At 44.9% G+C, this 25,087-nt stretch overlaps 2 protein-coding genes across 5 annotated transcripts in view; one reads left to right on the forward strand and one right to left on the reverse strand.

The window, feature by feature from the left end:
* The window catches only part of nherf1a (NHERF family PDZ scaffold protein 1a), a 29,998-nt gene extending 24,898 nt beyond the window's left edge, over positions 1-5,100 (forward strand). The window contains exons 5-6 of the mRNA XM_065949341.1: positions 3,723-3,821; positions 3,967-5,100. Of these exons, the coding sequence (XP_065805413.1) occupies positions 3,723-3,821; positions 3,967-4,122 (255 nt within the window). The 3' untranslated portion in view covers positions 4,123-5,100. The remainder of the gene's footprint in view (positions 1-3,722; positions 3,822-3,966) is intronic.
* A 1,205-nt stretch (positions 5,101-6,305) lies between these two features.
* Positions 6,306-25,087, reverse strand: part of LOC109987130 (caskin-2-like) — a 62,577-nt gene continuing 43,795 nt past the window's right edge. For 2 of the 4 annotated variants that reach the window (XM_065949716.1, XM_065949718.1), the window contains 14 exons: positions 24,289-24,397; positions 24,038-24,132; positions 22,421-22,538; positions 20,675-20,797; positions 19,789-19,875; positions 17,921-18,048; positions 17,577-17,658; positions 12,449-12,522; positions 12,251-12,361; positions 11,039-11,140; positions 10,791-10,929; positions 8,478-10,667; positions 7,788-8,010; positions 6,306-7,578 (listed from right to left, as the gene is read on the reverse strand). In XM_065949716.1, coding sequence (XP_065805788.1) covers positions 7,482-7,578; positions 7,788-8,010; positions 8,478-10,667; positions 10,791-10,929; positions 11,039-11,140; positions 12,251-12,361; positions 12,449-12,522; positions 17,577-17,658; positions 17,921-18,048; positions 19,789-19,875; positions 20,675-20,797; positions 22,421-22,538; positions 24,038-24,132; positions 24,289-24,397 — 3,678 coding nt within the window. In that variant the 3' untranslated portion in view covers positions 6,306-7,481. The remainder of the gene's footprint in view (positions 7,579-7,787; positions 8,011-8,477; positions 10,668-10,790; positions 10,930-11,038; positions 11,141-12,250; positions 12,362-12,448; positions 12,523-17,576; positions 17,659-17,920; positions 18,049-19,788; positions 19,876-20,674; positions 20,798-22,420; positions 22,539-24,037; positions 24,133-24,288; positions 24,398-25,087) is intronic. The other 2 variants (XM_065949717.1, XM_065949719.1) reach the window with 2 other exon arrangements.

Below are 25,087 nucleotides of genomic sequence, written 5' to 3' on the forward strand. Positions count from 1 at the left end.
TAGCAGATTAAGACTTCTGGACAGTGTTGTGAAGCTGTCACTCTGTCTTCATGCGTTTCCTGTCAGGACTGCACTGTAACAATCTGATACACACACATACACAAAACATTTTTCTCACTTTGTCCCTTTTTTTTAAGGACCTCTCGGAAACTTTGAGAGAAGAATAAAAATAGTGTCTGGAGGCATTTACAGTAAAAGTAAATTGAGGACCCTAAATATCCTCACTTCCCAAATGGTCCTCCCTCGGTTAAAAACTTGTTACGGTCCGCACAAAGATAGTCTCACACACACACACACACACACACAGCCCTGTGTGTTACTGATAACATTTCAAAGGCATGACAAATGGAGACATGATAACATTCGGGGCCTGTGTTGCGTTTTAAAACACCCTCACTTCTCTTTCTTTCTGCTTCTGGACTTTGCACTGCTCTCAGGGTTTTCAGAAAAGAGTTTGGGTTATGAAGCTAAACATATAAAAGAATCAAACTTGATGATTTTCATTCATTGTCTCCTCTGAAATAAGATTGAATACATCAGATATAAATATTTCTCATTTAAAGGAGATCTATTAACTCACTTTCACCATTAGTGATGTCAGTCTGGTACACCTTTAGAGTAGCAGTATGAGATGTGTAGCTCAAAAATCTCCTTATTTATCTGATACTGGTGTCAGTAAACAAAGTGCAGGGAGCAAAATGTTTATTTTATGTGTAGAAATCTAAAGATGTATAATCCTGTACTTCCCATAATGCACCTTGAGGGCGTGTTTTATTGAACTCTACCTGCCCGGTTTGACCGCCGTGTTTTTGATACTTAAAGATCCACGTTTGAAATGCAGGATTTCTTCAGTGGATGTGACATCACTGTGACATCATCATGGTTACTGTCACAGAGGACAGCTCATTAACTTTCCAGATTTGTAGTTCTCTGTTTCTGTTTCTGTTAAATTAAATTAAAATTAGTGGAATGTCCCTTTAATTAGTGGTCAGTATCAGCGCCATGTTGTCCGTGTGACATTCCAACGACGCAGCAGGAACAGTTTATCGAAAGTAAATACTCCACACACACACACACACGCACACACACACACACACACACACACACACACACACACACACACACACACACACACACACACACACACACACACACACACACACACACACACACACAGTGACAACATGGGAAAAGTGGATTGGCCTCTCTGGTGACTCTGTGGCTGACCCTTCACCATGGCAACAGAGTGTGTTTCCCTCTCTCTCTCTCTCTCTCTCTCTTTCTCTCTCTTTCTCCCTCTCGCTCGTGTCCCAGAGGATCATGGGATTGAAGTGGCTTTAACTCTGGGGGGGGGGGTGTATGGGGATTATGTTAATGAGAAGACTAACGAGCGGCGTTCACACACTCACACAGGCGGACAGAATCATACTCTTCTTCTTCTGCTTCAAAAGAAGAAACAATCAGTCATTGAGCATTAATGATGTAGCACAGAGCGCCGTGCAAACACTGATGAACACCTCTCACCCTCAACATGTGGCCGACCTTCATCTGTTTGAGCTGAAACTATTTAAAACAAAGGTACGCCTGGCTTCAAGAATTTATTTTGCCGAGATGTACGGTAGCCCGGTGGGGCCAGTGATGAAAACACAAGCTTTTAAAAAGTGATTAACAACAGCAGAGCTGGTTAAACACTGAAGCTTCAGTGTCCACCACATGGTGACCTTTGTGAGCATGGACTCCAGAGAGGAGGGGGCGGGGGGTACACAGCTCTATATGATGTTTTGAACTTGGACTGCAGTACCCATTTTAAACACTAGGGGTTAAATATCGCTTCTCTAAAGTCACGTTAGCCGGCCAACAGTTGTTAGAACTTGTATGCGGCACAACAGAAAATATGGAGGACGCCATGGTGACAGCGGTGCGTTTGGATTTATGAATATAACATAGTGTGAAAGCGTTCTTAGTGCATGTGTCAGTCGGTTTTCTTTTGACATTTTTAAACATTTTAAAACCTTTTACTGACTGTTGTTTACCGTCATTTGCTAACGTTTACAGTGGGATTTTAAAAATGGCGGTTGCTGTTACACGATTGGCTCTTGTTTTCGACCAATCGACATAGGTGCACGTTGACAGTCCGATGGTGGAGGCTGGGCATCGGGCGGTGGTTGAGGGTTCCTGGAACTATGAAAAAGTTCCTGCGGTCCTAAAACGCCCCAAATTTTGGAAGTCTTCTGTAAACAAACACAGAAGGAGAGACTGTTCAGATTTGATGTTTCCTCAATTGATTCTCAGAGTTTGATTTTCTATTTGCGTCTCGGAGGCTCCGTAGGTCAACACACACAGAGAGAGAGAAATAACCCGCATCCACGGTCAAAACGAGTCAACAACTTAAGAGATTTATAGATTGAATTAGTGTAAATAGAAAGAGGAGTGTCTGGATTACAGCGCTGCAGTTTGTGGGTCACTGTGTGCGTTTTGTTGTCAGCCTCCCGGTGTGCGTTATTGAGGCATATTGTCCAAAGCCACTTACAGTGTTTATTTTTAGCGTGGCAGCTGCTAACGAATCATACATGAGGTGAGTCACACGGGGTCATGGTGCAGCTCGGCAGTGTGTTAATATTTCATTCACAGTTTAAACACGGAGCTCACAGATTAGTGCTGACTATGAGCCTCTGCTGCCTTTATAATAAAAGAAGAGATTGAAACCTGCTGCGTGTCACAGTAGTGACAGGAGGGGCTCTGCTGCCCCTTGCTGGACACCACAGGGACAAACAAACACCTCACAGTTTCTCTGAGCTGTTGTTTGTTAATCCGACTGTGCAGAAAGTGTTTTCTACTCTGAGATATCCACCTTATTATTTGTATATAATATATATATTATATTATATATAGTATAAAGTCCTTAATTTCCACAATGGGGATCAATTAAGGACTATCTTTGTGGTGTTTAATTAAAGACCTGAGAGAATCCCCGTCTGTCAGGAGTCTCTCTGTGTGGAGTTTTCATGTTCTGTGTGGGTTCTCTCCGGGTACTCCGGCTTCCTCCCACAGTCCAAAGACATGCTCGTTAGGTTAACTGCTGACTCTAAATTGTCCGTAGGTGTGAATGTGAGTGTGTCTGGTTGTCTCTCTCTATATGTCAGCCCTGTGATTGGCTGGAGAACAGTCCAGGGTGTAACCCCGCCTCTCGCCCAATGACAGCTGGGATCGGCTCCAGTACCCGCGACCCCAAACGGCAAAAAAGGTGGTATAGATGATGGATGACTGGGTGAACCTGAGAGAAAATACTTTTAGCCTCCGTACATGGAGAGCCTGCATTAACCACTAGGCCACAAGCGCGCTGAGAGAGAATACTTTGAAAGGAAAGCAGAGAGAGCAACATTTTCTGATCGTTTACGAGCAGAATCTTTCAAAAATCCTCTTAACGTACCACCACCTACAGAGATAAAATAAATAATTAAATATATTAAATAAATATAGTGTCTTTCAAGGGACCCAAGGATGCTTTACATCAAAATACACAAACGAAACAACACACTGAACTAAGTCCATAAACTGAGCGGAACAGGAGGGTTTTTAAACATTGTTCAAAGATGTTGGTGCTGGGAATAGAACGTAAACCTGTGTCCGAGGATCGGAGGTTCTGGGTTGGGGTGTGTAGGTGGACTTCTGTGGTTTTATGAGATTGAAGGTTCATATTTCCGTGTTCTGTGTGTTTGCAGGCAGCAGAGGAGATTAAACGCAGCGTGTCTTTGAGCTCGTCAAGCGCCTCGTCCAACGCCGACCAGCCAGCAGAGACCAGCAGCCCCTCCCCTGCAGAGGTACGGAGTGTGTTTTTATTGATTACCACTTGAGGTGACCCCTGTGTCGTTGATACACACAGAAACCAGATAAAGTAGAACACGCTTCATGTTTGACCCTTCACCTTTCACTCATGATCAGTCGGTGTAAATTGTGTGTCTGCAGGCGGAGAGGACCCCCGAGCCGGCCCCCGCAGCCGACAATCTTGGTCTGGGTCTGTCTCTCGCTCAGGCCAGAGAACGAGCCCACCAGAAACGAGCCGCCAAGAAAGCCCCGTCCATGGACTGGAGCAAGAGGAACGAACTGTTCAGCAACCTATAAACATCCTCCACCGTCTTCATCTTCATCATCATCGTCATCGTCGTCATCTGTCCCGTCTGCTCTCTGGATCTTACGTCTACGTCCTCGGACTCTGAACAGACCCGTTTTTTAAAGCATCAGTATTATGTGATGATTTGATCTGTTTTAATTGATGGGGGGGGGTTCACCACTTTTTCTGTCATGTTTAAAAAAAAAAAAAAAAAAAAATGTCCCACACAGGAATGAATGTTTAATATATGAAAAAGAACGAGCAGCTCTGACGTGAGGCGGAGCGTGCGAGGGCAGATTTAGAGATTAAATGAATGTCCGATTGTCACGCCTGTAATCAGCGTCTCGCCGATCTGTGTGAATGAGAAGCGCTAAATAATCGAATCATTCCAGGAAACACACGTTTGAAACGATCCTTCAACGTGTGTGTGCTCGTCTTTCTGTCACCGTTTATGATTCCAGGATGAGAAATCTCTCCGCCTCTGTTTTTTTTTTTTTTTTCATGTAGCTCTTTCTAGATTTGTAAATACATGAATAAATGATTTTATCTGGACTGACCCGAGAGAAATGAAGCTCCTCGGTGAGTCGTGTTTTGATTCTGTGGCCGACACCTAAGACGTCTGAGGTCGTGTGAAAGTTTAAAAACAAGACCTGATGTTTTGCTCTGTGCTGTAGGATGTATCGAGCGTGACAAATATAAGATTTGGATCAAATCTACTCGACTCTGTTTTTGTCATGTTTTTTTTGTTGATACGCTGCAGGAAGGTTCAACTGTGATGCATTCATGTGCAGCGGGAAAAACGAGTGTTCGAGTTTGAAAATGCTTGTGAGCACCTGCTGGAGACAGAACACCTTGACAGTATTTTAAAAACAGTTTGGGGTCGAACAAGCACAAAGTTTTAGAAGTGAGCGAGCCACGATAATCTGAGGAAGTAATATGACATGTTTGTGAAACATTGAATAATTAAAAATCATCTTTTTTATGATGTGCAGGATGAAACAGAACTCAAATTTTTATAGTAAACATCACGCTGCTCTCCAGTGCTGGGAGAAGAGAGTCTGTGTAAGAGGTTTCAGGAGCTCATGTCGAGGCTTGAAGAAATTCTTGGTTTCATATCGGGGAACCATCCCATGATTTACAGAACAAGCCGTTGAAATGTGTTTCTGTGTAACACAAGAAATTCAAAGTAAAAAGGTCACACACAATAACACATTCACACTCATTAAGTAGGCTATAGTGAAAAAATTACTGTTTTTCTCGATGTAGTCAGGTGAATAAGAAAAGAGCAATCTGCGTTCTGTTTTTAATAAATCATCTTCCTCCTGAGCTTGAAGCTCTCTCTCTGCAGAGATTCTTCCAGTGAGGGTGTCACACATGTAGAGATCGATCTGAGCATGTCAGGGACTAAAAAGAACGACTTATGAGGACATAATTTAAACTGAGAGAAAAACACTGCAGCCATGACAGCCTGTTTCACTGCGGCAACTAATTCTGAACCTTTTTGTACCTTTTAAGTCATTTCGGCTCCATACAGGTACAAAAAGGTGATACTAGGATTCGTTTTTAACCCTGAGTCATCAGTTTAATTTACTACCCTCTTAATGTACACTTCCAAAAAACTGCTATAAAATTACAACAAATTAATATTTTGTTCTACTTTTTTTTTGCATAAATCTCTCAAATAACTTCAGCCCTGCTCAAAACTATCAAATATTGAATAATTATCAGGATTTTAACCTTTTAAATGCCACTTTGATTACATGATTCTGGCATTTAAAAGGTTAAAATCCTGATAATTATTCAATATTTGATAGTTTTGAGCAGGGCTGAAGAGATGTAGAAAAAAATGACTTAAGAGGGTAGTAGAAAATGTTCTGTGATCTATTGATCTATAAAAAAAAAAAATTGCAATCCTAAATTTGTTGAGACTTTCTTACAAAAATGTGTGCCATATGCACTAACAGCCAAAATGATGGCCAGATAAAGAGAAAACGTTTGCCCAAATGGACAAAAATGTCCATAGTGATGCATGAGGGTTATATTAAAGAAATCAAAATGCACGTTGTAATTGTTGAAACAGAAGTTCTTGATTCTTCTGCCGGTGTGTGCACAGTGAGCACAAAGCTTTACAGTACATACGGGTGTAAGCAGAAGCAGAGCTGCTGAGAGAGTCTTCAGGAAACAACTTCAAATATAAAATCTGTAGAAACACTTCTCTTTTATTTACAGTAAACAACCGCTCACAGAGTTCAGTCACTTTGACAATAATCTGAGAAACTTTTCTGAAATGTTTTAACATGTTGAATCATCTGCTGCTCTTTCGACACAAAACACGTACAGTAACAGTAAATTCATTTCTGACACCCCGCAGCGAGACGTCATATCTTTAAACTTAGAAAGAGGAGGAATATAGACGATGGCCGACAAGAGGCGACCGCCCCGCAACAGCTCGAACTTTGAGAGACAGCTCTCTCTGATGTTTTGAATTTGGGCTGCAGTACCCATTTTCCACACAAGGTGTCAGAGTTACATGCTGCTGTGTGAAATCGTAATAGTTGTTGCAGGTTGATTGCCTTTGTTAGCCACCGTAGAAATACGTACAAACATGTCTGTTTACAGAACGTTCCGCTCGTCTTTGTGCGTCCTGAGAATAAAAAACTTTGGGAAAAACGTCAAATCAGATCTCGTACATACACGTGGAATACTCTGGCTTTAATAAAACAAATAATAATAAACTTTCTCCATGTTATAAACAATGCAGCAAAATGTTTATCAGACAGAAATATCATAAACTCACTTTGTTAAAAAACATGTTTATAAATAGTTTCAGTAAAAGATATCTGACCACACAGAGACTCACGTACATGTAACGTGTGAATTTAATGGACCCTTATTCCCTTTAGTGACAATATACACAAACACAGTCACACACACACACTCACACAAACACAGTCACACACACACACACACAGTCACACACACCCACTCTCTCACACACACACACACCCACACACACACACACACACACACACCCACTCTCTCACACACCCACACACACACCCACACACACACACACACACACGGAAGATGATCGCTCAGCGTCTGTGTAGCTCTAATAACATTCCCAGGTGTGCGTCCTGAGGCGAAGTGCTGCGTTGAAAAACTTTTGTAACACCGAGGAGAAGACGTGCAGGAAATCCTCAGATGTGAACGCATCGATTCATCCAGAGTCAAAGACGCCGCCTCGTCTCGTCGTTCACAGCAGCATCAAATGTTCACTGTCACCTCCTGTTCGCTGGATTTTATAACTTTTTTTTTTAAATGGCTTTGCCCCTCTTGACGAAAGAACTTGGACCCTGTGAGGGGAAAGTTAATCCAACATGGCGTCCAGCTGGTCGGCCAGGTCGTCAAACATGCTGCCGATGTCGTCCAGGATATTCCCCGCCCCTTTCACCGCGTTGTCGCCGCTGAGAAACAGACAGGAAAGGTTACACACCTTCGATACAGCAGGTAGTCATCAGTCCAGGTGCTGAAGAAACACGTTAACTTAAAAATCTACCTGTGATTTACTCGTGCACCTGTACGTATGGATGAGGCCAACAGAGTGCAGTGAAAAATACTCTCTTTAATAACAGACTTCTTTAACCCTTTAAGTCACTGAATCAGCAGTCCTTACCTGCCCACACTGCTCCCCTCTGCCAGTCTGTTCTCCACCACTTTCAGAGCGGCCTCCAGTGACGTACTGGTCTGCTCCAGTCTCTTCTGAGCCAGAACCTCCAGACCGGCCACACCAGTCAGAGGAGTCCCCGCTCTCCCTGCAGAGTTCGGGTACGAACGTGCTGCAGCCGGGGAGGACGGAGAGGGGAACACGACACACTGGACCATGGCGAGGTTTGTTCCTGCAGGACGGAGAGTGACGTGTTTAACATTTATTTCAAAAAGTGTTTCAAAGCTAAATGTCAAAAAACGAAACACTTAAAAGGCCAAAGGGGGCCAACGGGTAGCGACGGAGCTGGACACACTAAGGCGGAGATCGCTCACCAACAATGTCCTCGGTGCATCAGGGCCTCAACAGATGTCGTTTTTTCTTAGCATCGGTACTTTTCGGTACTATTAATCTATAAAATAACGTCGACTGCATCGTTTTAAAACATTGATATTGAAAAGCACCAAAGGACATTTTGATAACCTGTGGACGCAGTGTTTAGGGTATAATGAAACAGGATAGGGAGGGGGAGGGGAGGTCTGAGGGATTGAGGAGGGGGGTCTAAAGAGATCGCTTGTTCTGGTCTGAGAATCTGCTCTGAAAGTCACAAAGTACGTTTTTAATCGAGGTAAACAAAATCGTTTTTTTGGTCGGTGTTACCTGCTGCTGATGCCAAGCCGGACGGAGGAAGTCTCACTGAAAGACCTGAACCTTTCTGTGGACTCTCTGGTTTCGGGGTCGCTGTCTGTGAGTGTCTTCCGAGGTTTGGACTGGTTATACCTGTGTGTGTGTGAACGCTGCCGCCCAGCTTCGGGGAGACGGTGTGAATCTGAACACTGGTAAGTTGAGGAATGGCTGTGGGTGCATTAGTTTGTGGTATTTTCTGGGGGGTTGCTGGTCTACTGTTTGGGGTTTGTTTGAAAGGACTGGAAGGTTTTGAGAAGACTGGAGGCTTTGGACCTTTTCCCATGGATCCTGCTCTCTGGAACATCCTCCCCGGCCTCTGAGATTCATCGTCGCTCTGCGGACTGACGTCGCTCTGTGGGTGGAGGCTCCTGATATGCGGGTGGCTGTCGTCTCTGTGGGGGGGCGTGGCCTCGTCGGGCGACAGCGAGTCTTTGGGTTTGTGTCGTCTTTTCACCGTGTCCGACTCTTTAAGGTTAAACTCCGGGAGCTCCAGGCTGCTCGGGGTCTGGAGCTGACCCTCTGGAGGAGTCTTGACTTCAGCGTCTGATTGGTTGATGGATGTTGTCCTGGGTCTCTGTTTGATGGTGCGGTTTCCTTCTTCTGCGAACGGGAGGCGCTCGACAGCGAGGTGTTTTGGAGATGGTGTGGCGCTTTTAGACATCCTTTCACTTTTCCTCACTTTCTCTTCCTCTGTCCTCTCGCTTCCTGTCCTCCTCAGACCCCCCACTCCGAGCGCAGGGACGGGTTTGGAGTTCTGTAGGATCATATGAGCAGTCATAACATGTGGAATGGGAGAGGAAACTGGGCTGAAAACAGGTGAACTGGGGACATTTGTTGGTGGAATATCCATCCTCCTGGATGGACTGCCGCCGCTGCTGCTGCTGCTCCCCTCCAGCCGCGCTGCGATGCTCCTGACGCTGCCCGTGCTCTCCGTCTCCACCCCTCCCTTCACCTCAGCCTCCGTAACTTTCCCATTTCCTGGTTGGCGTGCCGGACTGCCGCTCACAGAGCTCATCCTTTTTGGTGGCGGAGGAGGAGGGCCTTTACGTCTGGATCTCACAGCGAACGAGTGGCTGCGGTTGATGTGGCGTTGGGCTCCTGTGGCGCTGGTGTGGCCGCGTCCTGGCCTGCGTGACAGAGTGGCGTAAGAGGGCATCATTGCAGAGGAAGATGAAGTGTTTTGGGGAGCGAGGTCGTCGTCTTCGTCCGGCTCGCCGTCCGACAGAGCGTAGCGAGTCAGGCTTTGTGCGCGCTTCTTGTGCGGGCCCCTCTGGGCAGCGTCAGCGAGGACCTGACCTGGTCGGGGTCCTAGCACAGGGACGGCTCCAGGCAGAGGTTTGGAGAGCACCCACTGACCCCCGTTGACTCCTCCTGTCTGGGCCTGGAGGTAACTGAATGTCTTCTGTGTGGGGGAGGGCAGCGGGGACGGTGACGAGGGGGGGTGTTGCTGAGGCTGATAGAGGCGGCTCGGAGACTGGAAGTGTTTGGCCTTGGGGGGGACAGCCGGGTAGGCGAAACGGGGCATCTTGCTGGGGGTGAGAGGGGGAGTCAGGGGGGAGAAGGGGAGTTTGTTGGGTGTGGCAGATCGACTCTGCTGCTCCCACATCTCTGTCGGTCTCTGTCTACTTCTCCCTCCAGGACTACTTCTTCCACGTTTGGCCTCCTCTCCTGCACCGCTCCCCAGACTCTCCTGTGATTGGCTGCACGTCCGCGCTGACGGTGCTGCTTGGTGATCTTGAGGGTATCCTGAATTTGAGTTCCCGGAATTCCCAGAATTCCCAGATCCCCGTGACCGCATGCTAATGCTCTCCTGACTGACCGACATGGCTGCAGCGGAGGTCACACCCCTGATGCAGAATGCCTCTGCAGTTCCACCTCCCGCCCTGCCCATCATGGCGCTCTGCAGCTCGGCGCTCAACTCGCTGTCCTGGAAGGAGAGGAGTGTCCTTGGTGTGCGAGGGGAGGGGCAGCAGTCCTCAGAAGGAGCGTCAGAGCGACTGTGAGTGTGCACTATGTGTGTCGGTGTGTGTTCGATGGCCACCAACTCCAGAGCAGCTGGGGGCTTCCGTCTGAGAGTCCCGCCTCCGGCCCTGTCGGCATTGTTACGAGAGCGCTGCAGGTCACAGAGCCTCTTCACAGCTAACATTAGCTTCTTTTGATGGCCTGAAACAAAGACACAACAATCATTCAAATCTTTGAAGTACAATTGAAGTACACAAGTTTAAACATCCAATGATGGAAAAATGTCCTCCTCTGAGACAACATTTAGCAGCAGAGATTCCTGACCCAGTTTGGTGATGCCGATCTCCTGCAGGTCCTCCCAGGTGATGTCTTTGACGATGGTGATGGAGTCATATCCATTTTCACTCAATCTCTTCTGGTACTGAGGAAGTCCAATCACACTTAACCACTCTCCCAGGTCAGACTGAGCAGCAAACAAAAATAAAAAGGTACATCATCGTGGATGAATCACTCGTCTGATCAAAATCGAGAAAAGTAGAAAGGATTAATAAATGTTAAATCATGTCACTCACAGGAATGTAATCAGGCAGCCACTCAGGGATGCTCAGCTTGCCGATCTCCATCGAAATCTTCTTCCGGTGTCCCGGTTTTGTCACTCCGATGGCTGTGAGGTCCTGAAGAACAAAAAACATGGACGCAGCCGCTTAATCAACACCTCGAAACATCACAAACAACTCTCATTATACAAATGTAGGACTGACTGCTACAGTAGGATGATTATTGACAAGTATATATGACAATCTTACTTTATTCTTATTTCATTACAAAGACAAGTCAGCACTCAGTGATCAATGGTTATTTTCAGACTGTTGTTTCAAGCCGAGATATTAACACCCCTGTGACCTTCAATCTGAATGTCCCGAAGGTGGAATGGGGGGACGTAGTGATCCCTCCTCTGTTCCGTCTTCAGAGAGAGTAACAGAGGTGTTTCAGGGGCAAGACGGTTTCAGCCAATGGGGGAGTGCAGCGTATTTGTTTAGTCTAGAGACCTTGGACAGTTTATTAATCCCGCGAGGGGGAACTCTGTCTAATGAACATGAACACACACACACAGGCCGAAATATACACACATGCACAAACAGGATCCTGTGGACATGTATTAATGGAGAGGTCTCAGAGTGAGGCGGCTGCCCACAGCGAGCGCTCCAGAGCATTTCAAGGGCACTTCGGAAGTGGACGGGCACCTCTCCAGCTACCAGACCAACTTCCGGACTTGAACCGGCGACCCTCCGATTCCCAACCCAAGTCCCTACAGACTGAGCTACTGCCGCCTTGAACAGTTTAGTTTACAGCTCTTGTACAACAGGCTGTTCTTCCTTCTGGACCAAGACTTTCAGATCCAAAGTGCAGAACAAAGCGCGTTAGGAGCAGCTTCGACCCAGCAGTCGTTATTGAGCGGAGCAAAGCTGTAGGATATCTGTGAGTATCAGGTTTTGTTTTTGTCTTTGCTGCTCGATGTGGCTGTTGGTAATTTCATGACGGTCTTGTATGGAGGGACAGAGATAGCAGGCTGGAGAGCTGATGTCATGCTTCTAAATTGCTCCTTTATTTATGCATTTTAATGTTCTGGGCGCTGTAACTTTCAGAGCTCACTTTGTTCATCAAACTGTACGATTATACAACTTTTGCCCATGTACTGTGCATTTGCACTGTATTTAGTACATGTGACTCTCCTTGCAACCACATTTACCTACAAGTGCAAAACCTGAACCTGTAAGACACACCTCAGGGGTCATCCTGCTGATGGTGGGAACATCGTATCCTGAGTTGATGAAGTTGGACGTGTACTGCTCCAGCTGGAACTCACACAGCCACTGATAGATGGCCTCAGCGTCCTGAAGAAAACAAAAATAAAACGGGGAATATTTATGAGTCTTTTTCTGTCTCAGACAAATCAAAGAGCTGTGATCTCCTGAACTCACCTTGCCCTCCAGGAGGTGCTCCGGCCTCACAAAGCCTTTCTGAGGAGTGCCGTTTACCTGCCGACGGGAACCACCTGCAAAACACACACAATCAATCACAGCGTTTGACTCTACACTCTACAGGGACAAGTGTAAAAGTCCATGACCTTGGCCGTGTAGAACTTGGTAAGTGAAGTCATGTTAAGCTTCTTTGTGCAGCTGTCTCTTTAAGTAGGGGGGGGTTGTTGTTGGGTCTGTTCAGGTGAGCGGAGGTGCGTTATCTATCTGATCAGTGAAAACTCACTGAACACAGTCCTGACACATCTCGCTCTCTCAGTCCAGACTCATCACCACAGATCACTGAGGAATGCACCTTTCCTTCAGTTCTCACATCATTGCCTGTTTTGCCCTCGGGCGAGCGGTTTGATCGTGTCCTCCTGATGGAATCCATCTACCTTTTAATTACCAACATTTACAAAGTACTTCATATATAAAGTGTCTCAACACTCAGATGAATTTTTCAAAGCTGCTGCTGTTTTTGCCGTGGACCAGAGAAGGTAGGTCATTTTAAGGCAGCCCCACACGGCCGTTTTGGACGCCCCTCGGTTTGCCAGATACGAGACCAGTTATCAGGTCAAACTAACAGGTGTTGCAGTGATGGAAGCGGGCAAGAGAACTGGTTCAGATAGAAGTGATTGTACCCGACCTAAAAAGCCTCTGCATGTTTCTAATAAGCTCCACGAGCAGAAACGAGCTCAAACTAGGATCAATATTGGAGATGCTTTTGAAAAATGGAGAGAGGTTAGAATACAGAAAGGTTCACAGACCGATGCAGAGCTGGATAAACACTGAAGCTTCATTGTCCACCACATGGCAACCTGCGTGAGCATCGACTCTAGAGAGGAGGGGGCGGGGGGAGACAGCTCTCTACAATGTTTTGAATTTTGACTGCAGTACTAATTTTTTCAGAGTTACATATTGCTCCTTTAAAGTATTAAGTTGGTTGATAAAAAAATTCAGATGCCCAGAAAGCAAACAACTTCCAGCTTCCAGATTCGAACTAGTTTATCTTTCAGTTTTTTTTCATTTCTCTGTGTTTTGTTTTTGAGGCTCTGCTCTCTCCTGAGAGAGATAAACACACCTAGGAAAGAGGTATTTGACCTCAGGGCAGGAGACTAAACCTAATCAGCGTTTTGGTCGAGTGTTTTACGCTCCAGCAAACAACTGACTCAGATTTTGTCAAAACAAGTTGAGACAACCCGAACACGTACACTTCTTTGCACCTGTAAAACATTATGGAAGAAAATCTGCACACACAAAAAAGGACTGTAAATCTTTGTCCTTGCAAATCTGAACATCAGAACAAATCCTTCAGGGACTTTTGTCAGGTTCCTCTCTAAAGTTAACAGACACATTTCATTTCAGAATCTAGAAACTCAAATGATGATCAATCCCCTGCAGTCAGAACATCAAACATCCCGTCATGATTTCTTACCATTCAGGAGGAAGGAGACGGACAGAGTTCCTGATGTTTGACACTTCATCCTCTCTCACTCTTATCGTTTCTACAACTTCAGTCAGATACTCTCTCTCTCTTTCTCTCCCTGTCTCATGTGTTTTTCTCTTTCTGCTCCTGTCTCCTCCCTCTGACTCCTCCCTCTCACTCTCCCTCCCCCCTCCTCATTTCTCTTCTCCTTCACTCCGACACTCAAATAGAGATCCTCCGACTCATCCAGCGCGTCACTCCTCAACATTTCAAAAGATCTGAGCTGAAAAAAGCTTCAGACAAAAGTAAAGCTTCAGACAAAAGTAAAGCTGCAACGTGTGTGTGTGTGCGTGATTTCTGTGCACCTGCTGTTCAGATCAAACATTGTGCACACACAAACACACAAACACACACACACACACAAGAACACAACCACACAGACACACACAGTTTAGTGTTGTTGTCTCAGGGAGGTAATCGGCTGCTTTTATTGGTTGTGTGTTTGAGAGAAGCTATTTTTTTGGTGGTTTTATTGGTTTCTGTGGGGAGGTAAGGTAAGCTTTTTGGCTCTGCTCTCAGCTCATTTCCGTTCAGACTGAACTCAACAACATCACAACCTGCAGAACAAACACACGGCTTCATACTGCATCTGTCTTTAACAGCATTCTTCAGGTGTGAGTAAGCTCAAGTAGGAGTGTTTAAAATGTAACAATATCAGTATATTTTCTTATATTTATGTAGAATTATATCATTAAACATATTCTAGAGATGCACTGAGTATCAGTGTTCACAGATACTTGACCATCAGCAAATCATTTGTAACCCACCGATTGCAGCAGCTGATTCATATTAGCGGCATCGTATCAGTTTAAAGCAGGGATGTCAGGCATACGGCCCGACAGCAGGTTTCATACGGCCCGTGAGACGTTTTGGGAAGAAGGAGGAAATGTATTGAAAAATATTTTTATAAATGAAATATTTGTAATACGTATTTTCCCCGAATTGTAATGTAAAATGAGCAACGTAAAGGTTGATATCATGATACAAATATGAATTAAAGGGGGCACTTTGAACTATTTTCTCAGCAGGGAGTATTATAAAAAAGATGAGCTGCTCCTGCATTACGCTGGTAATACATCACATCAGAAAACAGCCTGAATACCTGAGAGAGGTGACACAGAATGCAGGTTTTCAAGAGAGATCGAAGGAGCGATATTTCTTTAGTTTTATTTGCTCACAAGTTGCCAGAATTTTATCAAAGCTACGGGACTAAATGACAGGCACACCGCTGCACTGCGTGCGCATCATGACGGTCTTCAGTTCTGTGCACACTTCTTACCAGTTTCTCCTGTCTTGACTGATGTAAAACAAAAGTTTTAGTGATGATAACAAAGCTTCCTATGGAGTAAGCCACAAAGAGCAGCTCGTGCAAATAAAAAACAATCATCTCCGCCATGCGTAACGGCCCAGACCGTCTCCTCACATCCAGACGTTGAGCCTGATGCATCTCCCGACTAGTTTTACCTCTTATTGTAAAAACACCAGCTTTCATCAGACTGTAAAAATATAACTATTACTGAACATTTCATTCTTATCCAAAAATGATATCACAGGCTGTCCAATCATACAGAGGTCTGCTGGTTTAACCGAGGAGCAGCGCTAAAATGCTTTCTCGAATTGCGCACGGAGATGGCTCTCTCTCTCTCTCTCTCTCTCTCTCTCTCTCTCTCTCTCCCCCTCTCCCCCCCCCCCCCCCAGGGCAGGTAGAATAACCTGAGTCAAAGTTTCTATAACCTTGAACACCAATATTTAAATATAATATAATAATCTCAAACAAAACATAATTATTGATATTTTCTTCTGTAATGTGGTACATTTAAATATTTCCATGTGCCAACATGCAGTTTGCAATGACAGAGTTAACCCCTCTGCTTAATGTTAATGTTAAAGTTTTCTATACAATCATACATTAGCCTATATATCCATGTGTTGAGTTATAGTGATGTTGGCAAAATTAGTCCGGCCCACTTGAGGTCTCATTTGAACAAATACGGCCGCCGACCCAATAGAACTCTGACATCCCTGGTTTAAAGGAAGACTGTGCGACATGTTACTCATAAATATATCAGTTGGAGGTGAATCACTGGAGGAGAGCGGAGGCTTCAGTGTGGAGGAGGAGTGGCCAATCGGCAGTTTGTTTTGGTGTCATGCTGGTGCTCAAGGGGCGACATCTACTGGATGCTCATGAATCGCACATTTTTCCTTTGAAACAACAACATGATGCTATTGTTGTGTTTCAGATTGTATTTGACCTCAGCTGGGTCCTTCTGGTCTGTTTTTGATGGAGCTGCTGTCAGCAGATTCTCACTATGTCAGCTAATATTATTGTGTTTTTGTACGGTATGTATTTTGTGGCTTTTATAACCAGTGATGAATATCAGTTTATACGGAGATTTAGAAAATTTAGAAATGTAATCACTTCTGCCGGCCTCCTCTATGTTGGAAATGAAGCACAAGGACGACCACAAGTGAAAAGACTTAGCATCTTCTCATCATGAATCACAGCAGGGAACGAAACGTGGTCAGAGCAGGATTACGGCTAAGACTTCATGACTCTTCGGAAACTGTATGAAAGAGAGAGGCGGGATCGTCAGGTGGTCTGTGTGAGGATGAGACGGCTCTGAGCTGGGCGGCTTTATCTGAAGAGGTGGAGAAGTTAAAAACCACCGTCACCACCTTCAAAGATTCTCTGCCCCTGTGAAAGTGCAGCTCACAGCGGACTCTCTTCTAAGCTCCTCAGTGGATAAAGCAAACAGTGCTGATTCAGAGTCAGGCATCTGTGTGAGACGGTGAAGAAATGTGCACATGAAACACGAGATGATGTGTTTCTGAAATGAAATCAGTGATCACAACTTCTGCACTTTATCTGTGAATCATTTTGCACATTTGAATTGTTGTTGCTCTTCGCTTGTTGTCAATTGTTTTAACTTCTCTGTTTTAATCTGTTATTGACACTTGAAAAGAAAAAAATCCTGCACACGACTCCTGCTAAGCATCACCAATTTATTAGAAAAAAAATCACAACACACTCGACAAAGGTTCAGAGGAACAAAACGTTGTGATTCTTTCTGAGAAACTGGTGATGCTTAGCTGGAGTAGTGTGCAGGATTTTTTCTTTTCACATGACGTATTACTTCATGAGATAGCTGGAAGTGCATACACTTTTTTCAATGTGTAAAAAGTTGCAGGAACACATCTGCACGCTGTCTTAACTGCACAAAAACATTGGCAACATATCAGCAACATAATGTAATTGTGCAATTAAGCCACTGAGCGGGAGATTGTCTGCAATATTTTGATGGTTTTATTTCTCTCCCTCTGCACCTGTCTGATAAAATCGATGTCAATTATTTAAGCTTTCATACTTTTGTGCGAACACCTCCTTAAAAAAAATCTTTAACTGACACAAAGCCCCTCTAGGAACGGGTGATGCAACCTTATTTATCTCGTATTTGCATGTCCTAGTTGGTGCGGTTGCAGATCTTTGCTGTTCTGTTGTTGCACTCAGCTGTATATTTGTCCTTTTGCAATACTGCCCAAAGACCTTTAATAAGTAAATCTAATGTGATCTATAAGAAGGACACAAAGTGCTGCCTGACTCACCTGTGCTTCCATCTGCCTGTTTGCTTTGCTCCGTTCCCAAAGTGTGGAGATGTTCTCCTAAATCACCAGCAGAGGGTGCCATCTGCAAACAGACACGTGAAGGAACATACAATGAGATAAACTACTGAATCTCTGAATTTGCTGAGGCACCTTGCAGGAAATACAATGTGGTCAGAGAATCCAGAGAATTTCTCTTGGAATAAGTTCATCACGTAAAAAGCATGATCGTAGAAGAGACATCCTCCATGTCTTGTGCCGTTAAAGTCATTAAAGGAAGGAACCTTGTAATTATAAATAGTGTTGGAAGACTTGGTACGTATACAAGACTCCTGAGCAGATCTAACCTTGCCGTTTTCAGCATTATGCCGATTTTGAGTCCCGTTCTGTTTGTGTCCGCTCTCCGAGCTCTGACCGCTGCCGGCGCTGCGGCTGCTGCCCACACTGCCCGAGCTGCCAACACTGTTTCTGTCACCTGAGAGAGAAACAAAAAAAGACAAACAGAAGAAGAACAGACAGAGAGAGATCACAATGTGGACTTATAGCTGAAGAGAATTTCAAGAGAGAAAAGCTTTTTAGAGCGTAAACTGGAGGTGGATAACGTCAACAAGAGGCTCCTGCACTAATTCATGCACTCTGACCTTTCAATGAATACCTTATTTAACCAATCAGGACCTTCCATTCACTGCTCCAAGCTTGAGTAGGATCAGTACTTTCTTTCTCTACGCTAAATAGTCGAGAAATGGATGCACGTCGTATTACAGTTTTAAAACGATATACCGATAAGTTTTATTTCTGAGAGCAGATCTGTGACGTCAAAGTATCTGAAGTTCATACTTTTTTTGGGGGCTTTTGTGCCTTTAATCGAGAGATAGGACAGTGGATAGAGTCAGAAACCTGGAAGATAAAGGAGGAGCAACATGCGGGAAGGAGGCGGGATATGAACCCGGGCCGCCCGCTTGAGACGACAGCCTCAATACATGGGGTGCACGCCCTATTTATTGCGCCACCAGCGCGCCCCTGAAGTTCATACTTAATAAACGTTTAGTGTCCTTACTCTTCTAAATACTCGACAGAAGACGCTTTTTCATAAGCCTGCGTGAATATGAGCTCCAAACAGTGTTTGCCTCTACAGTGTCTGTAAAACTCTAATCAGTAAGAAGTGTAGTGAGTGAAATGATAAAGTGACCTTACTATATGATCAGACATTAAGGAAACATGCTATGCTGAAGTGCTGGCTTCTCTGACAACAATGCAGCAGCCAGTATGTCCTCCTTCTAACTTTAGATTCTGCTCCTGAATGCTCTGGATTTGTTTGGACCAGAGAATGTAGGCAGTTTTAAGACACCCCCACACGGCCGTTTTGGACGCCCCTCGGTTTGCCAGATATGAGACCAGTTATCAGGTCAAACCAACAGGTGTTGCAGCGATGGAAGCGGGCAAGAGAACTGGTTCAGATAGAAGTGATTGTACCCGACCTAAAAAGCCTCTGCATGTTTCTAATAAGCTCCACGAGCAGAAACGTGCTCAAACTAGGATCAATATTGGAGATGCTTTTGAAAAATGGAGAGAGGTTAGAACACAGAAAGGTTTACAGACCGATGCAGAGCTGGATAAACACTGAAGCTTCAGTGTCCACCACATGGCAACCTGCGTGAGCATCGACTCTAGAGAGGAAGGGGCAGGAGGAGACAGCTCTCTACAATGTTTAGAATTTGGACTGCAGTACCCATTTTAAACACTAGGTGTCAGAGTTACATATTGCTCCTTTAAATGCATTTGCGCTAACACACCAGAAGAAAGGACTTGTTAAGATAATTTTCGATCATGTTCTTATTTACGGTGCAGACATTCAGGACGGAGACAGCTGCACTAGAAAGCTGCAGAAAAAAGCCCCGAGACAGAAGTGAGGAGGAGAAACAGAGGAGTCAAAGAAAAGTCTGTAAAGCAGAGCTGCTCACTCACCACGTCGTCCTGCTGTGAGTAAACTCTGGTTATGGATTATTGGGGTCAGAGCGGGGCAGGTTGGGGGTGGGGTTGGATTTGCAGGGTGGCATGGTGAGGTCAAGACGTTGGGATATAAAGGGATAAAGATGGGAATAAGCTTCCTGAAAGACGCAGTGTTTATCAGAGCTGCTGGGGTTGGATCTAGTCTAAAGGCTCACACTGGGTGGGGTGGGGTAGCAGGGTTTTTTTTGGGACCACACACCCTTACCGCTGGGCGAGCTCCTGAGGACCCAAACGTCCTGAGTGGGGCTAGCAGGACTAGCTGGGGCTGGGAGCTGACTGTCGAAAGAAGCACCTAACAAACACACACACACACACACTTCACTGTTTACTCCTACCAACGCTGAGCACAGGAGGCGTGATCGAGAGGAGGCCTGGATCACAGGGGCAGATCGGGAGGGAAATGTGAAACCAGGGAACATCAACGGATTATGAAACAATGGGACTCAGGTCCTGCTACATATCAGCAACAACTCTAAAACAGAAAAACCCTCTTTGTGGTGTTTTAAATGTCGCTTTTTGGGGTCATTTTGCATCACGTCTTGATTCATTTGCACATGTTTTCATACATTTTTAGATGAGTTATAGTCTTTGTGTGTCTCCTTGTCAGTTTTATGGTATTACATTTATAGACAGTAAATAAACATGAACTGTACTGTGCCGAAGCACACCTCTTGAAAGTGTGCCAGGACCAAGGAAGAGTACCGAGCACTCACACTAGTCAAACGAACTGGACTTTGTACCGGTTGCCTAGTGTGAGTGTGCCCTTAATATCAATGGGCCCAATAAGATTGAATTTGTTGTTTCACTTTCCTTTGGGGTTGTTTTTTTGTTGGTTTTGAAGTTTTGTACCGTCTCTTGTCGTTTTGTGTCTTTTATGTTTCAAACAGAGACTCTTTGCCCCTCATGTGCCCCTCCGCCTGAGCCTGGTGTACCTGTTCAATAATCCATTGTCGCCTGGGCAACGATGAACGGATCACAGGTGGTGAACAGAAAACAAACAGATGGACAGAACCTGCTGTGTGTGTGTGTGTGTGTGTGTGTGTGTGTGTGTGTGTGTGTGTGTGTGTGTGTGTATGTGTGTGCTTTTCTACCTGTGGGATCATAGCCAAGTGAGTCTTCGGACTGAGGGGCGGGACTGTTGCTTGAGGAAGGAGCTCTGGATGCAAAGTGCTGTCGCTGGCGAGGTTTTGAAGCTTGGCGGGTGAGAGTGCCCCCTAGTGTCAGGGAGAGAGGAATGAGGTGAGGCTGGCATGCACGAGTGAGGGAGAGAAGTTCATGTTCATGCATGTGTGCTGGATAGTTTGAGCTGCATGCACAGGAGTGAGCTTCAAGACTGCAGTAAAATCAACTTTTTGAAGTCGCGTGAGCACATTATGGACTTACGATGTTTTGTTGTTTATTAACAATCTGCTAAAAAAGAACAAATTCAGTGTAAATCCTCCCTGTGTTACATAAGAGGCTGCTGAATGGGAATGTGAGATCACCAGCGACGCTAGAAGGGCTTACTTTCCCTTTGTGTGTTGTTGGTCCTCAGCTGCTGACACCATTGACATTATCGCACAGCTCAGGCACACACATACAAGCACACACACACACACACACACGCACACACACACACACGCGCACACACACGCACACACACGCACACGCACACGCACACACAAGCACAAACACACACTTACACAAACAAATGCACACACTCACAGCTGAGTTTGCCTCATAAGCAAAGAGCCTGTCAACGACTTAAAGTCAAACTCTCTTTCTGTTGTATCTTCTCCCTCAAGCATGAGCAGACACACACACACACACTCTCACACACACACACACACACAATTTCCCGACGCAGACTGTGAGGGCTTTAGCACTGAGCTGACACTTTGCAATCTGGCCGTAGTAATCCTATTAATGTGTGTCTGTGTGTGTGAGTATCTGCGTTTGTGTGTGTGTTGCCTGGCTTCTTGAAGACCCAGAAATGATTTAGCCTGCGTGTGTGTGTTTGCGTTTGTGCATCCCTGTCCGTTGCTGTTACTGGAGCCCTCACTGTGCGAGCCCGTCTCGCTGTTTGAATGTCAGTGGCTTTACGGCTGCAGAACAAGCGTTGAGATCATTTTCCTTTTATTCTCAGGGATTAAATATGATGATTTAGCGAAGCGTCCAGTGATCGTGCATGCCAACATGACAGATCCTGTCTGTGCACGAGGGTCGACTTGAATTCTTAGCCCAGTTATAACCTCTGGGTTCAGTTAGCTCTTTACCACCGCTCTGTCAGCTCAGAGTGGAGGTTTTCATCTGGCCCTGGGACAGAGTTACAACAGTCACGCTTTTGGAGAGGAAACATTTAGTCTCGCTCTGCTCTCAGAGGTCTGATTTACTGTAAGAAGAATTTCATTTTTAATGTATTCCTTCTCTGTTTATGGAGTATGAGGTGACCACTATATAAACTAGGGATGCACTGATGTTAAAGAGATCTATTAAACTCACTTTGACCATTTATTATGTCAGTCTGGGACACATTTTGAGTAGCGTTACGAGATGTGTAGCTCAAAAACCTCCTTCTTTATCTGATATTGGCATCTGTAAAATCCCTTGTTTTAGTCTCCGCCCTAAACGCCTCATTAAAGCTGCTGTCTCTTTAAGGCCCCCCCGCTGGCCCACTCTCCTCCGATTGGCTAGCTCAAATCGGACCCAATACAGATAAGATCGGATCAGTCCTGTCTCTTAATAACATTAAACAAGTCTTAATAAACAAAAGTAACAAGAAGCGGGAAAAACTAAATACCAAAGCACCTTAAATTTACATGACTACTTTCACCATTGTGTGTTGTTTGTTTGTTTACCTGTTCGTCTGCTGAGGACCTCCACCACTGAGGGGGGGAAGAAGCCCACTCGATCGGTCCCCCGCTGGCTGTCATGGATGTGACCCTTCCAGCGGCCGTCTGAGTGCTGCTCCAGGACCTGGCGGCGACAAATCATCAGCATGCTTAAATTTTCTGTAAACCTCACGACAGTTCACAATCACAGACAGAGGAACATGAACAAATCACCGACTAGTTATTTATGTAAAGTCTGAGGTTTGATTAACGTTAAGAGCAAGTTGAACAGGTTCTCTGTTGTCAGCGTTGCATCACCTCTAAACATGTAGTCGTGTTTGTGAGTCCTCCAGAAATGCTTTAAGACTTTAATGAGAGCTAGAAATACACAACTTATTCATCGTGAGTGTTTACAAAATGCCCAAAGAGGATGTAAACAAACACCACACAACAACATACGAGTTCATACAGGAGTCTGAGACGTCACAGAGACTCGTACAAAGATATCAAAATACACACAGTGAGCACAACAACAAGCCAAGATGTCCGCACATGAAACCAAGTCTGTAATGAGAGAGTGACGGCAGCATGTTTGAGCCTGTTCCTCTGCTGTGGTCTCCTGTAGAGGGTACACCAAATTACACTGCAACATCACAAACAAATCCCAACAACAAGATTCACTCAGGAAGGTCTCCATCGTATAATCATCACTGAAATACTCTGCCTGTGATTTAAAGTATAAGAGTGGAATATTTGTAGTTTTTGCTTCCCTGTGGTCTCAAGAAAATACGCTGTTAGAAACCTGAGCCAGTTTCTACCTTCATCCAACAAAGTGAAGTTTTTTTACCAAACATTCATTTTTTTAACCAGTATAATTTAAAGGAGCAATATGTAACTCTGACACCTAGTGTTTAAAATGGGTACTGCAGTCCAAATTCAAAACCTCAGTGAAAGCTGTCTCCCCCCGCCCCCTCCTCTCTAGAGTCGATGCTCACGCAGGTTTCCATGTGGTGGACACTGAAGCTTCAGTGTTTATCCAGCTCTGCATCGGTCTGTAAACCTTTCTGTGTTCTAACCTCTCTCCATTTTTCAAAAGCATCTCCCATATTGATCCTAGTTTGAGCACGTTTCTGCTCGTGGAGCTTATTAGAAACATGCAGAGGCTTTTTAGGTCGGGTACAATCACTTCTATCTGAACCAGTTCTCTTGCCCGCTTACAATCGCTGCAACACTTGTTGGTTTGACCTGATAACTGGTCTCATATCTGGCAAACCAAGGAGCGTCCAAAATGGACGTGTGGGGGGTGGAGGCATTTTGGATGCCATCCCAGCACACCCGCTCTGAAACGAGGGGGAGGCGGCGCACTTTGGTCAGTGGCCGCCTGCTCCTGCTCTCGTCTGGCATCAGGACAAGACGTTCTTAATAAACTGTTAAACTTGTCAGTCACAGTTAGCCCCACCCTGAATCCCTTTTATGTTCTATTTGACCCTTCATAAATTATAATGGTTCAGTTTCCTAGTTGAGCTTCAAGACAAAAAAAGGATGAAATACGAGGAGTCTGCAGAGATACAACAACTTGAGTAAAAACCAGAGTTCTGCTGAGTCAACCTGCTGTGACTTTCTGTAGTTGACAGAAACACGTACCATAACAAGTTCTCCAGCCCTGAGGTTAAGAGCAGTCGGGTCGTGGAGGTTCCAGTAATCCTTCACCGCTCTGACCTGCAGAGAACAGGATGCTTCTGGAAAAAAAAAAAAGGCATATCATCAAGCTCAAACAGCAGACAAATGCTCCAGTGAATTCTCTCTACATCATTTAGTAACCTCGTCCCCACACTTTCCTCCGTCTCATCTAAAAAAAACAACACATGGAATAAAAACATCAAGAAGTTCCTGACCTCTGAGCAGCTGTTTGATTTCCCTGCTGGCGCTGGAGGTGGTGAACTGGTTGACGATGTCCAGAGCTGTCTGGTTGTAAGTGTTGCGTATGTTCACATTGATGCCCGCCTAGACGCACACACACGCACACACATTTTTTATTACTGGGTCGGTGAGGTGCACTTTTAAAACAAACCATCCCTCAAATGCCTTCCTCCCTTATTAAAGAAAAACACTTGAACTGCAGTGTGAAGTCTGGAAAGTGTACATGTAAGATCGTTTAAGAATAAGGAGTCAAGTTATTTTAGATTTTGGTTTAAACAGGATCATGCTAAAGATGACCTCACCCCGACACAGTGGTCTGTTTACACGGTTTATGTGTCAGATAGTTTCAGTTATTTCATAACCAACAGAGGTGAATGTTCATAATGTTGGATGAAACTCCAAGACCGTAAAGATTATAAATCCAGATTCCACTATTTTAATTGAACAAAATCACCTAATTTCTAGTTTAGTTAAAGGCAGAGTCAGCTGTTTTTCCTACAAAATAAAACACAGATTTCTCTTAAAGTAAAGCTGCTCCATCGTCCCTTCTGGGCCTCCGTACATGTGTGGTGGTGACAGCGTCTGCAGAGGCCATGTCCTCTGCGGTTTATTTTAATTGACTCAGGACGTTTCTGGGTGGAGCTGGTGTGTTACCTCCAGCCAATGACAGCTCAGCAGGTGAGTTTAATAGTGGATATGATTCATAGATTGGACAACATTCAAACTTGCGAATATGACGGACGTGGAGTTAGCGGCAAAGAGGAGAAAATTATA

The sequence above is a fragment of the Labrus bergylta genome, chromosome 21 (assembly GCF_963930695.1).
Source record: "Labrus bergylta chromosome 21, fLabBer1.1, whole genome shotgun sequence".
Taxonomy (NCBI): Eukaryota; Metazoa; Chordata; class Actinopteri; order Labriformes; family Labridae; genus Labrus; species Labrus bergylta.